The 24,121-nt window shown below is 45.5% G+C and overlaps 1 protein-coding gene across 1 annotated transcript in view; it reads left to right on the top strand.

The window, feature by feature from the left end:
* LOC135900371 (putative fatty acyl-CoA reductase CG5065) overlaps positions 1 to 21,001 on the top strand; it is a 31,950-nt gene extending 10,949 nt beyond the window's left edge. Inside the window, exons 9-12 of the mRNA XM_070521972.1 lie at positions 4,263 to 4,502; positions 7,326 to 7,455; positions 12,430 to 12,557; positions 20,633 to 21,001. Of these exons, the coding sequence (XP_070378073.1) occupies positions 4,263 to 4,502; positions 7,326 to 7,455; positions 12,430 to 12,557; positions 20,633 to 20,711 (577 nt within the window). The 3' untranslated portion in view covers positions 20,712 to 21,001. The remainder of the gene's footprint in view (positions 1 to 4,262; positions 4,503 to 7,325; positions 7,456 to 12,429; positions 12,558 to 20,632) is intronic.
* Positions 21,002 to 24,121: the final 3,120 nt, after the last annotated feature.

Genomic DNA, 24,121 nt, shown 5'->3' with positions numbered 1-24,121 from the left:
CCTGGTGAAATTTTCTCGCGTGTGTGACTTGACGTCGGGAGGGAGAAGCACAGTTTGCGCGGCAAAGTAGCTCTGGCGCTTTAGCTGTGTCCGCCCCGTCGTCGTTTCGATGGCAGCTCGACGTCTAGCTTGGCGATGGACGTTGCCATGCGCGAGCTGGGGCAGGAGGATGAATCACGCGAAGACGTCTCGATCCTCAAAATGTGTATATACTTTCCAGTTTTTGTAACTCCTACTTGTGGGAAGAACCGGCAACACTGCACCTAAATCACATCACTGTCCCTCTTTTGTTCCGCGATCACAACAAAACGCAACTTACCATGGATGGATGGATAGAAAAACTTTATGATGGTTCATTAGGTCGCGCTAGTTTCCAAGCCCGAATTGGGCCCCTCCCACGTTCGGACCGAATGGCCCAGCCTTTCGGCTTCAGCGTTGTCTTTGTGCTCGCATAACGCCGAGCAACGCCAGAGCATATGATTAAGATATATGTTGTCGTTATATTTATCGCATGTTGTAGGTGTACAGAACACCGGATAGGTCTTGTTGATTAGAAGTGGGTTCGGATAGGTTATTGTTTGCAAGAGCCTTGCCTTACCGTAATTGCCTGAGTTCTGTTTAGTTTACTGTGCGGAGGGGGAGATCCTGGGCCTTAAGTAGAAGTGCTTGGTTAGCTCGTTGAACGTGAGGAGGTGATCCCTGCTGGAACTTCAGCAACTACTTGCCTTGTGGCTGCACGGTTGGCAAGTCCTTGTGCAGCATTGTGGGCAGATTCGTTGACGTTCGCGCGAGCACAAGCCAGATAATCTTGGGGGGTTTGACAACCATTCCGACGAGAATTGCCAGGAACTGTCTAGAGATGTCTCGTTTGACAAATGCTCAGACAGCTGCCCTAAAATCGCTCTGGATCCTGGATCTCATTGGATCTAAAAGTGCTAATGCGATGACTACCTGGTCTGCAATTTCTGGTTGAGTGGTGTACGTGGAAGCTGAGTTGACGACTTCAACTTTGCCCTTCAAAAGAACCACTGTGAAGGCTCATGCATTTGACAAGAAAGCCGCGTCGACAAACAAGGTTTCTCCAGCCTGATTTCTTTTTTTGCTTTCTCTAGTAGGACTTTGGTTCTGGCTTGCCTTCTGCCCACATCATGAATGGGGTGAACATTCCTTGGAACAGGCATGACTGTGATATCTTTTCGCAAACCTTTGGGGATTTCTCTTTGGTTATTATGTAGCGCTGTAATTGGTTTACCAATCTGTTTGAGGTATACCAATCTGTGCTGCATAAATGTTTTTTTCCGAGCATGAAAATAGCCCGCATATGCACACAATATCTCTCGAGCTGCCAGTCTGCATTTGCGGGCTGTTTCACGCCCGAAAAAAATCTTTTATGTAGCACGTATTCAGCAACAGAAAGCTGTACAGGGAGTTTTTCATGTCGCGCTGCAATTTTCTTATTGACACTTTTGTTTTAATTATTATACTTGAGAAGTTGAAAAAATAATTTGATTATCTCCGAGTGACAGCAAATAACATTACCTTGGTTCTGTCCAGCTACGTGGCATTCGCATATTTTAAAACTCTGGCTGAAGTTAGCTGGGACACCCTGCATAAGTTCTCGCCAGTAAAGGTTATGGGCTGATGCCCTCAGAGCATCAGCTGCCTCGTTCCCTGAGATACCCAAGTGTGAGAGTATCAATTGAAAGATTTGTGGTGCCAGCTTATGTACGTTACATAAAAGAGGCAAGTCAGCGTTTGCACTAGACAATCCGCTGAGAGCTCCACGGTAGTCGCTTAATATATTAGCCTGTGACAACATTAGATTTTGCATAAAGGACTATAATGCATTCATAAACCTATACATTTGAACTAAATAAATATCCACATACGCGCCTAGATAACGCACAAATATTTTACGGTGGTATGCACAATGGATGTTAGGATACCTGTGCTTAATGGATGACAAAGTATTAAAATGCTATGTTCTTCGCGAGTGGCATCGATATAAAGTCATCCCCTTGCACAGACTGATAAGTAAGAGTTAGGTTTCAAACTATAGGCATATTTTCTTGATTTGGAACACATGCAAGCTCCTAAGGCATTTAGCTTTGAAAGACTCATTGAAAAACACTGCATTCTATCTCCATGTCAATGTGAATTTTATGAATTGTGCTCAACAGTAACCCAACCAGCGAATGCCATAGTGCTAACCGATGACAACCAGAAACAGAAAGACCTGATACTGACTGAGCTTACTTTGTCCATTTTCCAGGATTTTGGGTGGTTGCCTGACTGATCGGTACAGTTGGGTCAGTTGCTATGTTGGTGGATATATATTTGTGCATACACCTGTAATCACCATTGTTCTATCAACAGGCATCATAAATTGCCTTTGTGATTTGCCAGCGCGGTGTCTCACAACGTTCACCGCTTGAACTGATGTTTGCGTTTGGTCATAGCTTGGGAACGATGCAGTGCATAAAGATACATATTTCTTACAAAACCACTGTGTGCCGACTAAGCTCGCACAACTTTGATCTGTGCAACATAAATATTACTTGCCACATAACATCTGAACACGCCGGCACAGAGGCATACTTAAAGCTCACGGATACATTGCCGAAAGAGTGATTTATTCTTGACGGATGGCTTAATTAATTTTATTTCTTTTTATTTAGGTAGTCAGTATTTGCCACTGGGTGTATGCCCGCTTTTGACCAATCCTCTAGAATGGGCATGTCTCACTACGATTCCTATTTAAAACTTGAACATTTGATGTCGGCTCAGACATGTTTCTAAAGCACGGCGGTTTATTATACACAGGGCAGCTTTGAAGTTGCCATGTATTTGATGTGGCCAGGTTTCCCTCGAGCTGCTACTTGCAGCTTTTTGTCTGGTCATCCTCGCAGCCTTGTTGTTGCGGAATGAACTCAATTCAATTCAATTCAGTTCTATTGACAAATAGGTGAATCATATACCCCACAGCATTTCATTTGCTTTATATTAGCATGTCGCACTTTTCTGTGCATACACCGGTCATCCCTAGCCTTCCCTCAATAAGCACCATATGTCGCCTTCGTCCATGTGACATCGCTACGTATGCGTTCACGCGGTGAATTCTTCTGCATTTAGAGTTTGCGTTTCAACATATCGAGTGAAGAATGCAGTGCATAAACACAAAAGTTCCTTTACAATAATGTTGTGACCGTTGCATTGAATAAACCTAAATATTCCATGGGACATCTAGGGGCGCTAACTGAAGGACCATGCGGTGCGCGGGTTGGATTCCTCTGAAAATAGGAGTAATATAAAGCGTCATTTTTGTCATTGCAGAGCGGCATGTACCCAGCGACGCATACCTCATTATCTAATTCGGCCTGAAAGATGTTCATTTATAAGCGCTCCACATGTACTGAAACAAGCCCAGGAATCCATACTGATATCGTATAGGTTCGTTGAAAAGCACCACAGACCGAGTGGCATTTAGCCAGTGCTGCAATTTGGTGTAAAAGAGGTTTATTCAGGGGCGATGCATAGCCCGTGCCACAAACCGGAAGCGGTGTGCTTAGCGGCTCATGTCTGCATGACGTTTTCTCCAGCAGAGCAGGCCGATGCTCTACTCATTTGACCTTGGACCACCCTTGACATAGGTTGACGGGAAAGCGGTTAGAGAAATATATACATGATGAATCAGTCCCAGAAAAGGTTGCGAAGTTTTCAAAGAACGTGTAATGGCATTAAAAGCAGGCAAGAAAATGCTACTAGTCGTTTTCAATGTGGGAGACTGCTGTCCGTGTCATTGAGCGAAATCAGAACCGAAGAATGACCGAAGCCTGCTGTTCTCTGTTTCTTCTGCTATGTTCTGCTATTCGTCACCGGTGGTTGATTTCTGCATAACCTTTCATGAAGAGGACGAAAATAGTACCAGAAAGCAAGCTTAGGATGACACTGCTGTTTGAACAGTGCTGGCTTACCACTGAATGAGAGACGCGACCACCCTGCCAGAGCAATCGTAATGTCATGACATCCAGGCATTTCCAGTTTGCAGTGCAGCGCGTTGTTATTCCACGCTCACGATCGTTTCCCTATTAGCATGAGAGCCGCATGCTAAAGCTTCGCCAAAATCTGTGGGCCGCCCGTTTTTGCTGTTCCTTGATGGCACGCCTTTTTTAAGTCTGCTAGGATTTTTTTGTGCTTGTGATTGCGCTTGCGAAGGTGTCATAGTTTATGAGCTTCACTTTGACACGAGACATGTCTCGCAGACCTGAGCACATCGAGGTGTACCACTGTGGGAGTGGGGACCTGATGCCGCATACCATTACGGATCTGGCTGACCTGATACAGCAAGCATTTTTGCAAGACCCATTGCCAAGTGCGATTCGTTTCCCCAAGTTCCACATGACGAACAGCCAGCTGTGGCACAGCATCAACCTGTGGTGCCTCCACTATGTGCCAGCGTGCGTCGCAGACCTGGCCTTGCAACTCTGCGGACAGAAACCGAGGTTGGTACCACCGACATTCCTGCATAGTCAGCATGGGCAAAGGGAGTGTCGCGTTAAACACGATCAGCTAAACAAGTGTCGTACATCGGCTTGGCTGTCTCTATGGCTTAATGGTGGTGGCGAGTTTTACTGCCCACATCTTCACAAAAAAGAAATATTAGTCACAGGTTCGTCTTTTAAGTGGACAGAATCCCTGTGCTTATTATTCTACAGGATCAGGTGCGAGACCAGATGAAACGCGAAATAGCTTTACAGTGATAAAATAAATCGTGCTCAGTAGTTAGCCAGTGATTAAAATCTTTATTTCTTCTCGGTGAGTGGAAGACAGCTAAAGTTGCCCAGTGTAATAATCAGGAAGCCTAGCGTTTCAACCTACAGACACGTTTCTCGGATTTGCGCAAAATATAAGCTCATAGAGCACGTCGTGCTAAAACATATAACCACATGCCCTCAAGTCATTGCATCTTCTCTACAGTCATCATATATATGAGCCGATCAATCGGGACGGTTGGTGTTTTTCCGGACCGATACAGAGGCAGCCAGCCGAACGTTGTCTTCCTTCTCCCCTCCCCGTTTCTATGGCTATTGACGCTCTTTCTGCCCTCTGTTGCGAGAGCTCATATATATATATATATATATATATATATATATATATATATATATATATATATATATATATATATATGTATTGATATTGACAGTGTACGCTAAACCAGGATAAATAATGAAATAATTATGAGATAAGAACAATTACACGTTTAACAACAAAAATCATGTTATTTTATTAACCTTTCGACTGGTGGCCCGGCCCCGCCTATGATGAATGTCGGGCCACCGGCCGAAACGTTAGTAAAGTAGGAGTATTTTCGTTGTTCAACGATGCACAGGAATAAGCCACCTCGACTAAACGACATGTCACCTGATCCAACTTTTGATGCACGTACGACTGTAGGCCTTTACAGCTTATAGTTTACAGGGTGGGGAGGGGGGGGGGTCCTCGCGCCAAATAGAGCCTTTGTTTGCTTGCACTGTAGCATGTTTGGACGTGTGCTCGTTGCATGCGAAAATGCCCTATTGTGCTTGACAGGTTCAAGTGCGTGTAGCTGTTAATTGTTCTTGTAACCGCTGAGTCTTGAAAATTCGGCAAGTATATAGGGCGCTTTTTTTACGGTTATGTAATTCGCAAGTAACGGAGCGGATGGCTTCTCCCATCGCGCTCTCTCTCCTCTGGATCTTCTACTCATTGCTGTCGCATCGCCTGCGCTTGGGCATCTCTAACGGTTGAATCGGAGCGCCGACGGCGAGCCCATTGGCGGACGAGTTCTCACCGCCGCTCGTCGAAGGCGGCCCGTTCCTCGGGGGAACGCACAACGCGTGGCTGTCCTTTTCCTTTTATGAAAATGAAGGGAAACGAAGCCGGCGCAGGGCGCGCGAAACCATTACCTGCTCTTTCACTCCCCGGCGAAAGTGAAGCGGCTCTGATTGGTCGCGCGCGTGGCATGAGCGCGCGCCTATGCAGCTGGAATGCTTACTAATGACTCACGCTCCGGCGCCCTTTGTGCCGGTACAAGCTTCGCTTGAGAAACTAGCTCCACTAGCATATTGATACGAAACGCCCGGCGCCCTAGTTTGCAAATGAACGTCCCGGCCACTCGCGGCAGGTAGAGATACAGCAGCGTTTGCCAGAAAGCTGTGTGGCTGTGTCTTGGTGTGAAGCGACATGCCAACATTCAAATATCGTCACACACTTTTTTATGGGGCGTTCTCATCTGACGTAGCAGTGAGATACCGAGATACACTCGATTTCAATATTGGATCGATTGAGCTTTGAAATTCGATGATGATCTCTACTTATGTGGGAGTTTGACGATATTAAAAACATGAAGGTGGATGAATGTGTCAGTGCCTCCAGATTTTCCGTTTCAACAGTTGCTTCCAAGGCACAATCAGGATGTTATTAAATATTTTTGGATACTTATCCTTAAGCTGACGTCGTAATCGGCAAAGTGTGTCAACCTTGCCTAAAATCTACATTTCAATAATGCCACTTTCGCAGTGCTTAAGCTTATCCTATAAAACATATGTGTGGTCAAAAAAGACACACTGCATACGGAAAAGATCTAGCACGGCAGTTGGTTTACAAAAAAACGTATTTTTCATGCATGCAGCGATTAGCTCTCGTTGGCTGCGGTATGCCATATGCTACTCATTCGCTGTCAATACATCCTTTCCTGTAATCCATCTTTTTCGTTAAGTTAGTACGGTACAGCTGGCCAGAGCCCGGCGATTAGATACGACCACGCGCCTATTTACTATCACATAAACAATTTTATGCATTTTCTTGAAGGCCAGCTGTAACGACATATCCATTAGCTTCAATTCACAATAATTTAGAAGGACATGCTTCTGAAGGTACCTTGGCCAATGAGCAAGGGAATAAATTGTCTAAGTTAATTATTAACAGCCTCTAAATAGCGCCTAAACAAGTGACGCATACATATGGTGGTTCGCGCATGAGGTGTCAAGTCCGAACTCATCAGCCTCGGATATTCTTGGTCAAGCCGTGGGCCATCGCATAATTTCGGAGGCCTTGCAGGAGAGCCGGGCGTTCCGAGTCATGCGCCGCCTCAGGCGAGCGGCAATGGCGGCCGTTTTTAGGTTTCAATTTCGGTATCATAAATCTACGATTTTCTGTGGCTTTCCTCGTAGTTCAAACGTAATTTTTTTTTCACGGAGGCTGCACTCACCTACAAAATCTGAAACTCGGCCTTCTTACGCGGCTGGAGATTTTGTTGCGGACAGCCTTTATTTGGTTTGTTACAGGTTCTTACACCTCCACCAAAAGATATGCAAAGGGATGAAGTCCCTTCAGCACTTCATGACTCACGAATGGCTGTTCCGGTCTGACAATGCCTTGCGACTTCACCAAGAACTCTCTCCCACGGATGCTCAGGCAAGTGTAATATACAAGCTCCGGGCTCCATGAAGGGCTGATGGTGTTGCCGTTCGCATCACATTTCGTGCTAGCGCGAAGTACTTGAAATAAGTTTGCGGTAAAATTTTTCCATGTAGGAAAAGTTATTAAACCGTGACCAAGCTTTCAAGTCACTTAGGAAATGTTGTTGTTTGAAACGGAAACAGGAAGAAAAGTGTCACTGTAGTGATTTTCTCATGAGGCTCGTATACCATGTCTCTTTAAAAAATAACATGTATTTTTACATACAGAATAAACTGAATGTCAAAAAGCACAGAGGGTCACTAAAACAGCTTGTGTCATCATCATCATCATCATGATCAGCCTGGTTACGCCCACTGCAGGAGGCCTCTCCCATATTTCTCCAACAACCCCGGTCATGTACTAATTGTGGCCATGCCGTCCCTGCAAACTTCTTAATCTCATCCGCCCACCTAACTTTCTGCCGCCCCCTGCTACGCTTCCCTTCCCTTGGAATCCAGTCCATAACCCTTAATGACCATCGGTTATCTTCCCTCCTCATTACATGTCCTGCCCATGCCCATTTCTTTTTCTTGATTTCAACTAAGATGTCATTAACTCGCGTTTGTTCCCTCACCCAATCTGCTCTTTTCTTATCCCTTAACGTTACAGCTGTCATTCTTCTTTCCATATGATAGCACAAAAAGCACAGAGGGTCACTAAAACAGCTTGTGTAACGATGGTTGATCTTCGGCTCCGTGATCAACGCACTAGTATCTTTCTGGAAGCCAACCAGGGAATCAAAATAATTACATTGCGCCGAACGAGCATTATGTGTTCAGTTTAAGCATCTCGACGTATAAGCTTATCAGCGTTCAATCTTAGCTTTAACTCATAGTTGGGAATTACCTTGTGCGCAGACCATTGTAACGGGCTGTTAAAGAAGCAATTCAACTTTTCATTTAACAACCGTGTCTGCTTTTCACTGAGAACCTGGCCTGCTGCTCCGCTCCTGTGAATAAGCTCTCGGACGCAAGGAGTTTGTAACAACACTAACGAACTTCAATCAGTAACACAGGCACGAGCACTGAATACAAGAAACTACTATAAAAGAAGTCACCATATAAATATATTTATATAGGAAGGAATATTGGAAATCAGCGAGACGGAGAGCAATAGGCCACTGAAGCTGATTTGAGAAGATGCCAACACCGGCCTTCTCTAAATTTTGTGTTGCGTCTGTTGAGTAAGAGGTTTTCGAGGGAGACTCTGAAGTATTCGCGCAGAAATTTTTGCGTACTTTAGAAAAATGTAATCAAAAGTCAGTTTTAGCTTGAAAAAATTAGATTTTTGGAGAAATGAGGCTCGGTAGACGAACTTGAAATTTTGATAACAGCCGGTGAATGGCAACAACGTGTGCCTTTCTGTAGCGCAGCCAACCTGTCATGAAAAATGATTCGGGAGAACTGATGAAAACGCGTTGCGAATGTGGGAGGGATTGATCGTAAAGCTTCTGAAATGTCAATACAGTAGTTGCCTAAAGGGACACTAAAGCGAAACAATAAATCACTTTAGACTAATGAAGCATTGTTTCAGAACCCTGCAAGCAGTCATTTCAAGAAAATATTTTGATTATTAGATGAGAAAATGAAGGTCCAAGTATCTGTATTTGAATTTCGCGCCGAAACCCTAGCGCCGGTACGTCAGCGTGACGTCAGGGATTCCAAAGTATGTTTTCGCATTTGGGCCGCGTTGGCTGAATAAAGGTTCCCGAAACTTGCCATGTTTAATATTTGGTTCCTTTAGAACACAATGTAGTCAATCTGTACCGCTGTATATAATTAGGAGGCCCTGGAAGATGCCATCAAAATCCAAGACGTCACAGCCCCCAGGTGCGGGAGCTTAAGTAGGCGTCGCCACCCGTATTTTGTTCTTGCGCTTTTTCTGGCTTACTAAACGTCTTATCGCTCTAAGAGTGATGTTTTTGGCGTTGTAGAACGGTAATTTACTGATGCAGAAGAAATGATTTCTCACTTTAGTGTCCCTTTAAGTCTAGATTCAAGCGCAGTCAGTCCAGTCTTCAGATAAAGAACATTGTTAGCGACGAAACTTGGCAGCCCAAGGCAGAGACGCCGCGCTTTCCTTTTCTGTTGTATCAAGGGTCTTAGCTTGTATGCTGCGCAACCGGGAAAAAGAACAGAGCCAAATTCCAGAATGGGGCGGACGGAAAGCTTATAAATCATCAGCAACATAACTGTACGCATCCTTGTGTTTTTAATACTGAAACAGCGCAACAATGAAATCGCACCTTCTCATTTACTAACATTTCATTTGATTTGCTGCTGCCAGTTTAGGTAACCATCATAAGTTATCGTGACGTACTTCAATGCTGCAACTTGCTGTATCGGCTGATTGCGATAACGAAGAGAAATAAATACGGGATTTGACAATGGAGACGCAAGTACTGACCATGTCTTGACGTTAAGCAAAGAAGACAGTCCATCCAGCCAGGACTCGAGCTCAGAGAAACACGATTGCAGAATTTGAAATGCGGCCACGGCGGCCGCATTTCGATGGAACGAAATGCGAAAACGCCCGTGTGCATGGATTTAGGTGCACGTTAAAGAATCCCAGGTGGTCGAAATTTCCGGAGTCCTCCACTAGGGCGTGCTTCATAATCAGAAAGTAGTCTTGGCACGTAAAACCCCATAATAATTTTTTAAAAATTTGGCATAGCGTACTGATATCCCGTGATGAGGAGAAAGATACAATTTCATCAGCACGGAGATCGAGTTGCACGTCCTGATGAAATGGGACAGAAAATTGCGTAATATTAATCAAAATTGGCGAAATAACTGATCCCTGATGTACTTCTCTCGTTTGTTTATATGTACCCGATGTCACCCCGTACTTGAAACAAAAGAATTCTTCATCAGAAAGAAACTCTTGTGTCCACGTAATTATATAGTCTGAAACCACAGTGCTTGCTAATCTAGAAAATAAAGTCCATGTTTGACACCCATATAATTTTGAAATATCCAAAGTTACCGATGCTGATACATCTCCTGATAGTCTTGCGAGTCGAATCAGGTTTTCTATGTCAACGTGAGCTGACAATATGGAACACTGAAGCCGAAATTCTATTTGTCTCGAGCTCAGAATACCCTGAGAAGCAGTAAAGTTATTGAGCCGGACATGGATTTCTTTTTCTGAAGTTTTTACTTCATTGAGTGTAAAGAAAACTGTCCCAATGTTGCCCATTGCATATCGCAAGTTTTGGTTTTTAAGGAAAAGGATAATTTTTGTAATTTTCCAAGAGGTCGGAATCCATTTGTATTGTAGCGCACAGTTCACTATATTCAAGAGCTCAATTGCGAAAGAGTTAAACAATAATTTATTCAGAGTATTTGCGTTACGGACTGGGCCAGGACCCGATTGATGTATAGTTAGGATGACATTGGATAATTCTGTCTTCGTAACTTCTGCAAAATCAGATGTCGAACATTTAAACCTTCTAGGTCTGGGCCACTGTGAAGAAAAGCGGGTTTCAATCCCTTTCGCAATCTCATCTAGTTAATCCGCCGCTTCTTCGCAGCAGAATGTGAACATGCAGACTGTTGACCGTAATTTTTGCTCTGTAAAAACCTAGAAAAGTGGCGATATTCTTTCTTGCTTTGAGAAAAATGAAAGAAATCCATCTTTGTTCGCCTTTAGCTATGGCATAGAACTTATAGTCCATCCAATTTTTCGGCGAATGATTATGTTGGAGACTTTTCCACCCTGCTTTTCTTCGCCTGAAATCTCGTGTGCATGGTTCATTCCACCACGATGAGTTTGACGGCGAGCTACCAGACATAACCATAAACTCAGTGGGCTGAATACCAGAATTTAAAAGCGAAATCACAGAGTCAGTTCTCCGTTGTTCATTCCAGGTGGTCAAAGCTGATCAGCCTGAATTTAGAGGTGATTTATAAGTTTTATAGTTAATGAGCCGTCCTTGCCATGCAATAGGAGCCTGACGTGAAAGCACAATTTCAAATGCAATGGGCAAATAATCGCTGCTTGTTCCATTATCAAAGCCGTCCCAAGGAGAAATGGTCATTTGAGTAGAAGAGGAAGTCAGCCCTGATGGAGAAGAGAATGGCCCACGTAGAAAAGCAGTTCCACCTGAATTGTGACATTAAATATTGTTGCCGTGCTTCCAATTTCACAGCTTCTTTAAACAAACATCCGTTTTAATTCACGAAGAAGTATAACAAAAATTAAAATCTCCTGCCAGGAGCGTTGCATTTTAACAGTTTCGGCAGAATGAGTCCAGGTGATCATTGCACTTAAGTCCGTTCGGGGAGTACGCATTCACCACTGTAAACGTAGCGCCACCCTGTAGCAAAACTCTAATCCTCAAATTTCGCATTCTGAGCACACATGTGCAAAAACAAGTTACATTATGACTCATTTTTGATGAAACTGCTCCTAGCAAACGACCGCCTCTAACTGGGAGACCTAACTGAAATGTAGGAAAATTATTAATAGTAAGTTGTTGCCGGAACACAATTTCTTTTCATCTTCTTTGTCTTCTAAAGCATCAGAAATGTAATCTGCTATTGTCAATCCGAACACCCATTATAAAATTTGTAAGATATGAAGGCTCTTTCCAACGTCGTTGTCTCGTTACGCACGGTTCATCATTAAGTCTGGTACAAGTTGCAGAATAATTTACCCCTCGCGCTTTTCTATTGCTATAAAAAAGCACTTAAAATTGTTACAAATGAACTGAACTCCAAAGTCATCAATTTTTGTGTGCATTTCTTAAGCGTGACAGTACCATTTTTCAACTAAAAGTGCTCGACTTGATAATTTCCTAGCCAAGAAAGTTATGCCAGAACTTCGCCATTGCGGTGTCGATAAGCCGTGTATGATTTTTGCCGTCTGTGGCACAAAACATACCTGGGCGGCTTTACATTGCCAGTAAATAGGGACTCTATTTTGCAGTTGTTCAGCGTCTCCTTGGAGGACCTCGATATGCGTCAATACTTACGCAATTACGTGTTAGGAATCCGCAAGTACCTGCTGAAAGCGGAAGATTCCGAACTACCGGAAGCACGGAGACGCCTTAGACGGTAAGTTTAGTTGTAAACGCAAGCTGTTGATAGTAGGTGTCGTGTGGGGAAAAAGGAGAAGTGCTTTCAGCAACTCACGAAATAGCTGTGTCATTCTCGCAAAATGGCCTGACACGAATAGAATGAAGGTGAAGGGCAATGCTCAGCTTCTGGGCTGAGAGTGGCGTCTAAACCGGGCAAAATAAAGAAAGGACCGTCAAGAGGTGCAGCTGTGCCAATAGAAGGATAAGCAAATTAGGAGTGCCCGAATGCGCTTCAAGAAACCACACACCTTTGCTAGAATAAAAATTGGCGTTCCTGCCACAGCCAGTGGTCCACTATCTCCGTAAGGAATCTTGAAATTAACACGGGGCCCTTAGTACCCAGTAGCTGCGCAGCACGTAACCAAGGTGCTAGATACAGCTACGACGCAGCAGAGGTTACTAAGAGTAACTAATCTGGCATAGACCGCAATTGGGATCTGCATCTGTCAATGTTCAGCACGACAGCCCTTTCAAGTGAAGTTAATTAAGGAGGGCTCCTTGCTGAATTATCAGACATTGCTTAGTATTTCCCTTTAGTCATGTGAGAAGAACCGCTATGACGCCACATCGTCCTACGACATGGTGCACCGTCTGTTCTCATCACCTACCGCGGTGCAGCATTTACAGCCGAACTTATGGAGGACGTTCTCCAGCTGACGCATTGCTCAAACCCTCAAACCCTCAAACCAATGGATTAACTGAACGTCTGAACGGAACGCTGGCTTATATGCTCTCCATGTATATCGACGTAGAGCACAAGACGTGGGATGAGATCTTACTCTATGTAACCTTCGCGTATAACACTGCTGTACAGGAGCCTACACAGTTTACGCCGTTCGAACTTGTACACGGGCGCCACGTCACATCAACACTTGACGCCATGCTACCTCTGGTGGATAGTAGCCCGCCCAGCGAACACGCGGAAGAATTCGTACAAAGAGCCGAAGAAGCACGCCAGCTTGCTCGGCATCGTATCCGGAGCCAACAGCATACCGACACCCTTCGCTACAACCAGGGTCGACGCGACGTCCATTACAATACCGGCGCCTTCGTGTACCTGCACGCCCATCCTGCACGCCCATCCGTCGCCATGGACTCTCGGGAAAGTTGCTTCGCCGGTATTTTGGTCCGTACAAGGTTACACGCCGCCTCAGTGACGTGACCGAAGTCGCCCCTTGCAGTCCTGACCCCGGTTCGCTCCGTCGTCGTCCTCGCGCGGAAGTTGTTCATGTAGTGCGCATGAAACATTACTATGCGCGTACGTGAACGCCGAGATGCACCTGAGGAGCTCCATTTCTTGTCGCCAAAAGAACTTTTTGACGCGTCCGAGACGCTCGCTTTTCGCATCGGGGGGCAATTGACAGAATGATGTGGGGCTCCCGCACCGCGGGACGGCGCGGGCAAAGTTCGGTGCCATGAAAGACGATGAAGCGTGTGGGCTGCGCGTTCTTCTCCTGGCCCGCCATTAAACAGAAGCGTCTATTTTGCAAGACTCCGTCGTCAGTCTACGTTACAATATACAGTGCTAACTAATGGGCACGTTCTCTGCTACAGAGTTCTTCCATACATAGGAGAGAATATGGAACAGGATTTCTCATTCAAGATGAAAATGCGGGAACGGCGACAAATTCTACAAACTTATTGAAAGGGTAGCCGACATTGAAGCTAAATAGGAGCGATATATTAAAGTTTGTAATATTGTACGCTCCAACGCTCAGTAGAGATAATAAAGATCGAAGTAGGAGAGTTCTACGAGGGTGTTGAATTAGCGATAAGAAAGACGAAAATTCAGTATACGGCAGACGTGGGCTACTTCAGTGCGAATATGGGGAGAAAGCTGGCTGGAGAAGAGGTATTTAGCAGCTTTTGCATCGACTATAGAAGTATAGTAAACGAGGTATGTTGGTAGTGTTCGCGGAAAAGAAAAGATTGAGAATAATGTGTACCTTGTTTCAGCTGAGCCCACCACTGTACGTGATATAGAAGTGTTAGGTAGGAAGAACGGTAGCAATGACAGGTTGGTAAGGTGCAGAATTACTCCTGAATTGAAGAGAAAAATTGGAAAATTAGCCATGAATAGGCTAGCCCTGCACCAGTCAAGTGAAAATTAGATGGGTTCAGGCTTCTGCTTACCAAAATGACGAGGCTTTGAAAGATGATAGTGAAGTAGCACAGAAGTATGAATGAAGCATTAACTAATATAATTTCAGAGACCGCAATCCAAGTTCAAGGCGAGACAATTGCAATAAAGCGGACAGGCAGCATTCCAACAAGCAAAAGGATGACCGTTTATTTCACAGTGCACTTATATAGACAAGGGATCACATGATCCGTACAAAATGAATGCGCTTGTTCTGAAAAAACAAATGACACTTTTCTTCTTTCAGAATCACTTTGTAATGATTAAGCCGCCGCAAGACTAGTTCCAACGTCTTTTGGCAGTTGGTGACGTTTTTTTCCCCCGACACAATCACGTCAGTTTCGATAGATTTGTTCTTTCTGGGCGCAGTACTTGTAGCATAATGTTCTTTATGTTGTAATACCTTGCAGTAAATACGTATTATCGTTATTCACTCGCTTACAGTGTACAATCTTACGAAACATTCAACTTCGAACATTAGTGAGCTGTCGGTGTAGTCGCCGTCATCCATGCTTCGGCGCATTGATTCACATGTGCGCCCATTCACCTATTCTTGATACGTTGGCGATCGAGTATGCGTAAGCTTACCTGTGATTTGGGGTGGATGTGTGTAGATAACGTACGAGACACTTCCCATATGCCAACAAGCGGCGCTCCTCGCTTTGACACCGCTTAACGAGCGGTACTCACTTGTTCACACGTTCCGCGGTTGAAGTCGTTTCCCAGGAGAATAGCGCTTCAACGCTGACGGATGAGGGAACCTTTTTTTTTTTTATCCTGGAGGAAATCCGCACGTCGCGAAGATACGGCAACGCAGGCAGTCCTTATGCAGCACAGGTTCGTAAACTTGGACACACGGATTCACTCCTTTCTTTAATATGCAGTCACTATGTTTTTTTACAGCCAGCTACTACACATGTGTTCACACGACCGGTCCACATTTTAGAGCATGAATGGAGCTTAGCGCATTAGCGAAAACCCAGTTGCATTTCGACAGATTACCGCACAGAAGCAGGGCGCTGAGGCAACATGCGGCGCGCCACCGATAGCGCCATCTCTTTTCTCTGGAACAAAGTGCTTCGCTTAAAGCGTCAATGTGCCTAGGCGAAACGCTCGCGGTCCGACCACAGAAACCCTCCAGCGGAAGTTGTGGCGCGCCACTGGCTACGGCGATAGCGACGTCGTTTCTCTGTCGCGGGAGAGCGACGACGTGGAGCGGTCTCTCTCCGACTTCGCAATGGGACGGCCACCACCGTTTGTTCTGCCGACGAGCAGCTGTCGTAGTGCCAACTCATCGGCACACGATAGTGCCCGCGATGCGGAGTGCAAAACCCGGCGGCTCGTGCGGCGGAGCTAGCTCGCGGAGCAGAGGCAAAGCGGCAACGTTACGCCGCCGACGCCATGGCCGAGCGAGACCGCTAGCGCCGACGCCTGGCTGAGAATCCGATGATTCGGGCCCGCGAGACAGAGCAGGGACAACGTCGACGTCAGCATAAACACCAGGGCAGGAAATTTCAGCGTCGCTGGTTTTGCCATTTGTACGTCGTGCATGGACGATGTTTCTTCGTTTTTTTTTTGCAAAACAAACCGTTTTCTCGATTGCCAGTGTTTCCAGTGCGCGTCTCTTATCGTCCTGAATGACACTGTCGGCGCTGCGATGGACAGTTCTGGACATTTTTTCCAAAATACTTTTCCTGGCCTGCTTGGGTAAAAGAAGAAATGCCGAGCTCACACTGGCTTGCGAAGTGCCGCTGCAGGAGTCAATCTCCGCATGGCTGCCATTGGCTGTTTTTAAGCAGACGATCTTTCGACGGTAGCGCCAAGGTCCCCTTCAGTTACGGCCCTAGCAGGAGGGCGATACTTTGGTAAAATGGCGGCGCATATGATTCTTTACGTTGTCATGGCAACAAGAACAGAAGCCGCGCGGCGCCTCCTCACCCTAGCGCTCTTTCTTTTTTATGCGAAGCATATTACGAGAGCTCAACCCAGCTGTGCAGCGCGGTTGAGGTGTCCTCTGCTGAGAGACAGTTACTGCGCTGCACTTTACCCCAACCTTTCCATCAAGAATCTCCTTCTCAACCCAGCTCCTCAGGCGCGGCGGTGTCGCCTTCAATACCACGTGACACCGTGACGTCACTACAGAGAAGAAGTGGCTTTGGCTCAACTCTTGCAAGATGGGCTGGGTGGGAATCGAACCAGGGTCTCCGGAGTGTGAGACGGAGACGCTACCACTGAGCCACGAGTACGATGCTTCAAAGCGGTACAAAAGCGCCTCTAGTCAATGCGGTGTTGCCTTAGAAACGAGCCGTTTCTAAGGCTCAGGCGTGCGTCGCTTGCTCAGGCGCACATTTCGTTGCCGCGCCGAACGCTGCGTTGCCCGCCGCTCACCGCGTCCAATGCGGGGCGCCCCTTAGCGGGTCGACGGGAACGCTGTCGCGTTCCACTCTTGAAGGCGAAGCAGAGTAACGCATGAGTTGTTTCTTCGTTTACCCGAACCAAATATAGCCAAGCAACAGCAGTTCACCAGGCTAAACAGTGGTTCAACAACTAAAATAAAGGCTAGTATGCTTCGCATCCTGGGCTTAACCTTAGCTAAGCCACAGGCATTTTTTCTTTGTTTTTATGCGAAGCATATTACGAGGGCTCAACCCAGCTCCTCAGGCGCGGCGGTGACCATGAAATCACGTGACACCGTGACGTCACGACAGAGGAGAAGTGGCTTTGGCTCAACTCTTGCAAGACGGGCTGGGTGGGAATCGAACCAGGGTCTCCGGAGTGTGGGACGGAGACGCTACCACTGAGCCACGAGTACAACGCTTCAAAGCGGTACAAAAGCGCCTCTAGTGAATGCGGTGTTGCCTTAGAAACGCGCTGTTTCTAAGGCGTGCGTCTCTTGCTCAGGCGCACATTTCGTTGCCGCGCCGAACGCTGCTTTGCTCGACGCTCACCGCGTCCAATGCGGGGCGCGTAGTCGCTGCCCTGTAGCCCATTGTCTTACACCCCTTGGCGGGTCGACGGGAACGCTGTCGCGTTCCACTCTTGAAGGCGAAGAAGTAATGCATGAGTTGTTTCTTCGTCTAGCCGAACCAAATATAGCCAAGCAACAGCAGTTCACCAGGCTAAACAGTGGTTCAACAACTAAAATAAAGGCTAGTATGCTTCGCATCCTGGGCTTAACCTTACCTAAGCCACAGCCATTTTTTATTATTACGATCCCCTACACTCCATTTGTAGCCTTAGCTATGCCCCGTGCCATCTCGTGCGCATCGAAGCAAACATTAGCGATGCCTTCGTACATAAACAATCCTTCTCATCCGTGTTTCTTGATATGGAAAAGGCGTACGACACAACCTGGTGTTATGTAATCCTGCGAAACCTGTCGGTACTGGTCATCTGAGGCAGTACTTTTAACTTTAAAGAAAACTACTTTCGCAGCCGTACATTCCGTGCAAAAATAGCTAATGCACTGTCGCGCACATTCATACAGGAAACTGGGGTACCGTAGGGAGGCGCTCTCAGTTTCAGGCTCGTTGTCGTTAAGATGAACATAGTTCGTACATAATTACCACCAGCTATTCTTTCTTCCGTCTACATAGACAACATACAAGAAGGTTTAATATCCTACAACCTAACAGTCTGTGGGAGACAAATGCAACAGTTCTAAGTGGGCAGAAGAAAACGGGTTCAAAGTGAACCCCAACGAAAGTTCTTGTATTCTTTTCACCACGAGGAAAGGACTTGCTTCAGATCCCACTGTCGAAATGTACGGGGAACAAATACTTGTGAACGAAGAGCACACATTTCTAGGTGTTATACTTGACTACAGGCTTACTTTCATTCTACACATAAAACGCCTTAAAGCAAAATGTCCGAAAACAATGCTATCCCACACAACATGGTTTAGTAACAGGGAGTGCTTATTGAACTTTTACATGAGCCTAATTCTACCACTATTTGACTATGGTGCCGTGGTATATCACTCTGCCGCCCCGAGTGCGCTAAAGATGCTAGATCCCGTCCACCATCTGGGTATCCGTCTGGCCAATGGGGCGTTTAGAACCAGCCCTGTCGAAAGTATATACGTAGAGTGAGATGAGTGGTCACTGCATATTGAGAGAACATACATAGGCTTCACCTATTATCTCAAAGTGCACTCTAATAAGGAACATCCTTGTTCCAAACCCGTAACTACTCGACGTGTGCGATTTCTTTATAGACCCTCAATGAGACTACCTTTCTCACTGCGTGTGAGAGAACTTAGTAAAGAAATGGTTATCTCAATTTCGTAACACCACCTAATGCCTCCAGCTAAGCTATTACATGCCTGGGAGTGGCAGGTGATAGAATGTGCTGTATCCTTTGTAGAGGTCACAAAGCACGCTCCTGAGCTCGAAATCGCTAAGCATTTCCGTGAACTTCAGTCGAAGTACTCCTGCTCCCAATTCTACAAAGACGCGTCAAAGTCCCATGCTGGCGTATCTTACGCGCGGTTGGTCCCTATTTTTCTAAATCTGACGTACTGGACTGAATAACAAGTATTTTGACTGCAGAAGCCTATGTAGTACTGTCTGCGTTAAAACATATAAAGAAATAAAACTTGAGGGAGCAATAATGTTCACAGACTCGTTAAGCCTTGTAAAAGCGTTAATGTCTTTATAGAATCGTACAAATCCTGTTTTCATTGACCTTTACTCAAACTTGCGCAACATTATTTATCTCGAAGACGTGTAGTTTGCCATGTAGTTGACAGGTCATGTAGTAGACATGGTGACATGCAGGTTTCTGGCCCCAGAGGAATCAAAGTAATGTGCTTGTCAACGAAATCGCCGAATCAAAAGCATCGCAAGGTGCTTTTGATTTGGCCCGTCCCTACCATACAGATGAAGGCTTTCCTACGAAACAACCTGCGAAGCCGCTGGCAATACTTGTGGGATGCTGAAACGAGCAATGAGCTTGACGTGACTAAGCCGAAGTTAGATTTCTGGCCCCCAGCTACGAAAACACGATGAACAGATGTCCTCTTCACCAAAATCAGAATAGGACACACATTTGGCACTCATAACTTTATCCCGAATGGTAACGAGCCTCCAACCTGTGGTAGATGTGCTGACTTGCTGAACGTCCTCGGCGTCTTCCTGGAGTGTCGGGAAGCTGAGAGCGACAGGAAAGAACATTTTCCTCTTGCATACAGGGCAAAGCTTATCATGACCTTGTAATTAACGTTCTTTGTCTGTCTGTCTCTTGCATACCCCTATTGTGTCCCTCATCATCCGGCTATGTTTCTTGGCAGAGAACCGCTTTTTAAGACCAAACCAGTCCTCACTTTTTTGAATAATGTTGTCCTACATGGTATAGGCCCAATAATTTCGTAGCACAGCCTCTTTCCAGAAGATGCCACGATGCTAGTTCTTTTATATAGCACATGTCTCTATGCTCTTGTGCTTCGAGGGCTCTGGTGAGGCAGTAGTGCTCCAGCCAATTTTAGCATGTGACATATTTTGTATATTGCACCATCCTTTCGCAACAAATAATAATGCTCATAGTACGCGTCATTAGTCATTGGCATACTCCGATTACACGCAGATCCTACGCAATTTACGGCAACTATTTTAGGCCCCTGTACAGCCACGCCACATCAACTTCACAGAACTCATCACTCCAATGCGAACTCGTTAACATTGGCACGGCGCTCTTTGGCCATACCTGACCCTTGCGCCACTAAACATCACACACTCAATTCACAAAGAAGCCTGGTCACATTTTGAATTGCATTGGAATTGCATTGGAATTTTGGTTGTAGAAGCGTTGTAATTAGCTATACAGTCATAAGTAAGATGATTTCGCGACAAGTCAGGGCAGAAAGCTTAGGCTTATGATTGATATGCTACATTGCAAATTTGTATGTTTCTCAGGCTCAACGTCCTGCGCTGGTCCTGGTACTTGGTCCTGGCCATGATTTGTTGGGGACTTCTGGCAATGCTGATGCCTTAGGACGCCCGCTGCTCAGTACGCGATGTGGTCACGGTGCTCCTGGGATTCCTGCCATCACCAAAACCATGGCCAGTGGTGTAGTGTAAATAAAATAGTGCCCTTAATGTATTCTAAAGGTGCAGGTGAAGCCAGTACGGACGACGCTGGTTTCCTCTGATGGGAATCGACAGCTTAGCTATGCTGCCACAGACTTTCTGTCGAATTGTGCAAAGCAACTTAGCAATGCAAACATCCTGCCGGGCACTGAGGCGGGCGCTGCCCACCGACCTCCGGCGCCAGCACCCCCCCCCCCTCCCCCTCAATGTTCACCAATAAAACGAACTTCATTTTTCTGTTTGAAAATTTGACGCGAGATTTTACCGGAACCCCATGGAAGCTACACTTATCAGCCACACAAACGCGGTAGCTCACCCTGGCTTGAAATATGGGGGGATGTTGGTGTGGCCATTTCAGAGAGTCTCTCGAAAGTAATTCAGTTAAAGTGTTTTGCGGTAATGACACTCATTCTTTATTTGGCTCCGAAGTGTGGCGATTTGATCTATATTGTCGTCATAAGTTATTTCTCATTATCGAATTTAGAGTTGACCTGAAGTACACCAGTCATTTAGATCCGCATCCTTCTCGTGGGAAGTCAAGTCAAGTTTATTTACAACATGTACAAAGTACAGTGTAAAACAACAACCGAACATTTATTCAGCAATGCTTAACGCAACGTAGCATAGTGAGCAAAGAGAACTATTAATTTCAGAGCTTTTTCATCGTTTTTACCACATTCAGCTCTCTTGCAAAAGTGTGCTTGAATACACAACATACAAAGCATATAGACTCATTCCCAAGAAAACAGATTTTCGGAATAAATTCTTAAGGTTTTGTTTCTGTCGGTTTCTTTTCAAATGAATTGTGATGTTTATTCGTGCTTGTTCTAAAAACATGTGTGCGTGTTTGCACAAATTTTTCTAGTCATCTGCACGAAACCTTTGCCAAATGAAGCTGCCATTTGCGAAAGGCGTAGCATTATCATTAGAGAGTGGTGTAAATAGCAGAGCATGAGTTCATAAGTGACTTTATGACGCGATATAACAAGGCAAAGTATATGTTTATGAGGTCACGCGCTGCGGCTACAGGGATAGCGGAATGTGACGAATTCGCAGCTTCCAGCATGCTCCATACTTCTTTTATTCCAGTCTTATCACGATTCTTGTTTTTGTCCGTAATCTGGGCTTAGCATGAAGGACTGATAATTCGACGCCCAAAAGCGGAAGTACAGTCAACCAGAAAATTTTGAGGAACACGAGATCTGCGATAAAGCTAAATATCTGCGCAGCCAAACAGCGCAGCCTAGTATTCTCATTTACAGCCTCTACCAGTATGTGGTAACAACATTGTGATGTTCGGTTGTACTGACTATTAACCCTTTCAGATGCCACTTTATCCCGTTGATTTAAAAGTTGCTTTCACCACATCTCTTGCATCCTCAGAATCGTAGAAAGTGTACAGCTGCAGAAAATATTAAAAATTTTCAATTGTTTAGTGAATTTTGTCAAGTTTACAAAATTTCGACTCCATGCGAAAACTCCCTACAGGAACACAAAATATGAGAACATGTACTATTTCGTGTTTTGAAAAGCTTGAAAAGCACTTATTCAGCCACTTGAAAATTATGCCCGGTGCTTGACATTGTAAAAAACAATGAAAGAAGTGAACCCACTACATACAACATACTGACACAGAGTAAGAACGCCCAGCCGTCTACCTTCCCACTCATTGTGCTAAAACATTCTGCACGTTATTCAAAATTGCAGTACAGTTCCCATAATAAGCGTTTCAAGATGTATGAAACACATTTTAACTACCATTACTTTCATCAGTGCTTTTGCTATTGATGCACTCTCCTGCTGTGCACAATTGTGTAAAGAGGGTCTCAAAGGGTTAATAAAGCCTGCTCGAAAATTGGACGTCATCTGAGATCTCGTGCTCCTTAAACGTTTGCGGTTGACTGTACCGTAACACGAGTGACAAATTAGTTTGTCTTCACTTTGGTGCCTAAAGGTACCCCCGTACACTTTCTGCGGTAGAATAAGGCTTTAACTAACCGTCTTTGGGTCAGTCATAAAAGTCACGCCCATAAAATTCAACGTAATTTGACATCTCCAGAACTCTATGCACGCATAGGCGAGGACCTTTGTGCATTGTGACCAAAAGAATGGCGAGTAGGATTGCAGGTTGCCACTAGGCGTAGATGTTAACGAAAGCATTTTCAATATTGGACGCACTCCGCACTTCCCTCATGCACTCATCTTACGATGACTGGAGTCGGTAATGGGAATAGCAGTCGAGCAATGTAGCAGCATACCAGATCACGCAAATCCCGTTTATTTAACACGACCTTTACGTCTATATGCCACATACTCTGATATCGTCCCACTTTGCTGTGACACTCGTTTGCCAAGGTTGCCCAGAGTCATGAAGGCATGACAACGACTGTATGACGCCGACAAGGCGACGATCGAATCACAAAGATGAAAATATGGTGATCGAACGAAAAAGACGTATAACGACGATACCTTATCGGCCTCCTCCTTATAGAATTTGTGGAAGGATCAAATACAGATCAAATACTGCATTGCCATTGCCAAAGATGCTGCAAACGAATTCTTGAACGCTACACACTTTCAAGACACCTCAAATATGTATATTTTCATAAGAGAATGTACTCGTATGTCCCAAAAATAGAGCCCGAAATAACTGATATCAATGCTTCGGTGTTTTTTGTCAATGTCTTTTGTATATTTAAATATACGTGTAATTCTCCAATACGTGTCTAAGAAAGCCACTGTTTATAATGTGTCGAAGAAGACAAACATGCAGGCAATGATAAAATCCTAAGCACCCCCCCCCCCGCTTCCCTCCACTCTCCCCGATGCATCACGCGCGACGGAAGGCGGCGCGTTTCCTCCCCGCTTTACTCCCTTGCGCGCACAAGACAGCCATCATCTTCGGCTCACCCGTCCCCCGCTTCCATCCCACGCTTTCAGTCGCATGATACCGCATGCAGCGCGCCGTGACGATGTTATCGCCCTTGGACTTCTTGCGGAACATGACGGCGACGGCGACGGCAGGAATACGCCTGAATCATTCGCATCGACCCTTTCGGCGGAGCAGTTTGTTCCAGAGAAAGGAGATGGCGCTTTCAGCGCAGCGCCGCATGCGACCTCAGCGACAGCGAACGAATACGAAACGACTACAGCTTCCCCCTTGCTTCTGTGCGATCAACTGTTGGAAATGAAACTGAGTTTTCATTTACGCACTGTGTTCCAGTCATGTTGAAGTGACTCGTGAGGATTTAAGACGAGTGCAGCAGTTGGTTGCAAAAATAGTGACTGGCATTTTTAAGGAATGCAATCAATTTG

Source organism: Dermacentor albipictus, chromosome 7, assembly GCF_038994185.2.
Source record: "Dermacentor albipictus isolate Rhodes 1998 colony chromosome 7, USDA_Dalb.pri_finalv2, whole genome shotgun sequence".
NCBI classification, from domain to species: Eukaryota; Metazoa; Arthropoda; class Arachnida; order Ixodida; family Ixodidae; genus Dermacentor; species Dermacentor albipictus.
Note: the sequence above shows the minus strand (reverse complement) of the source record. Positions and strands in the feature narration are given on the sequence as shown.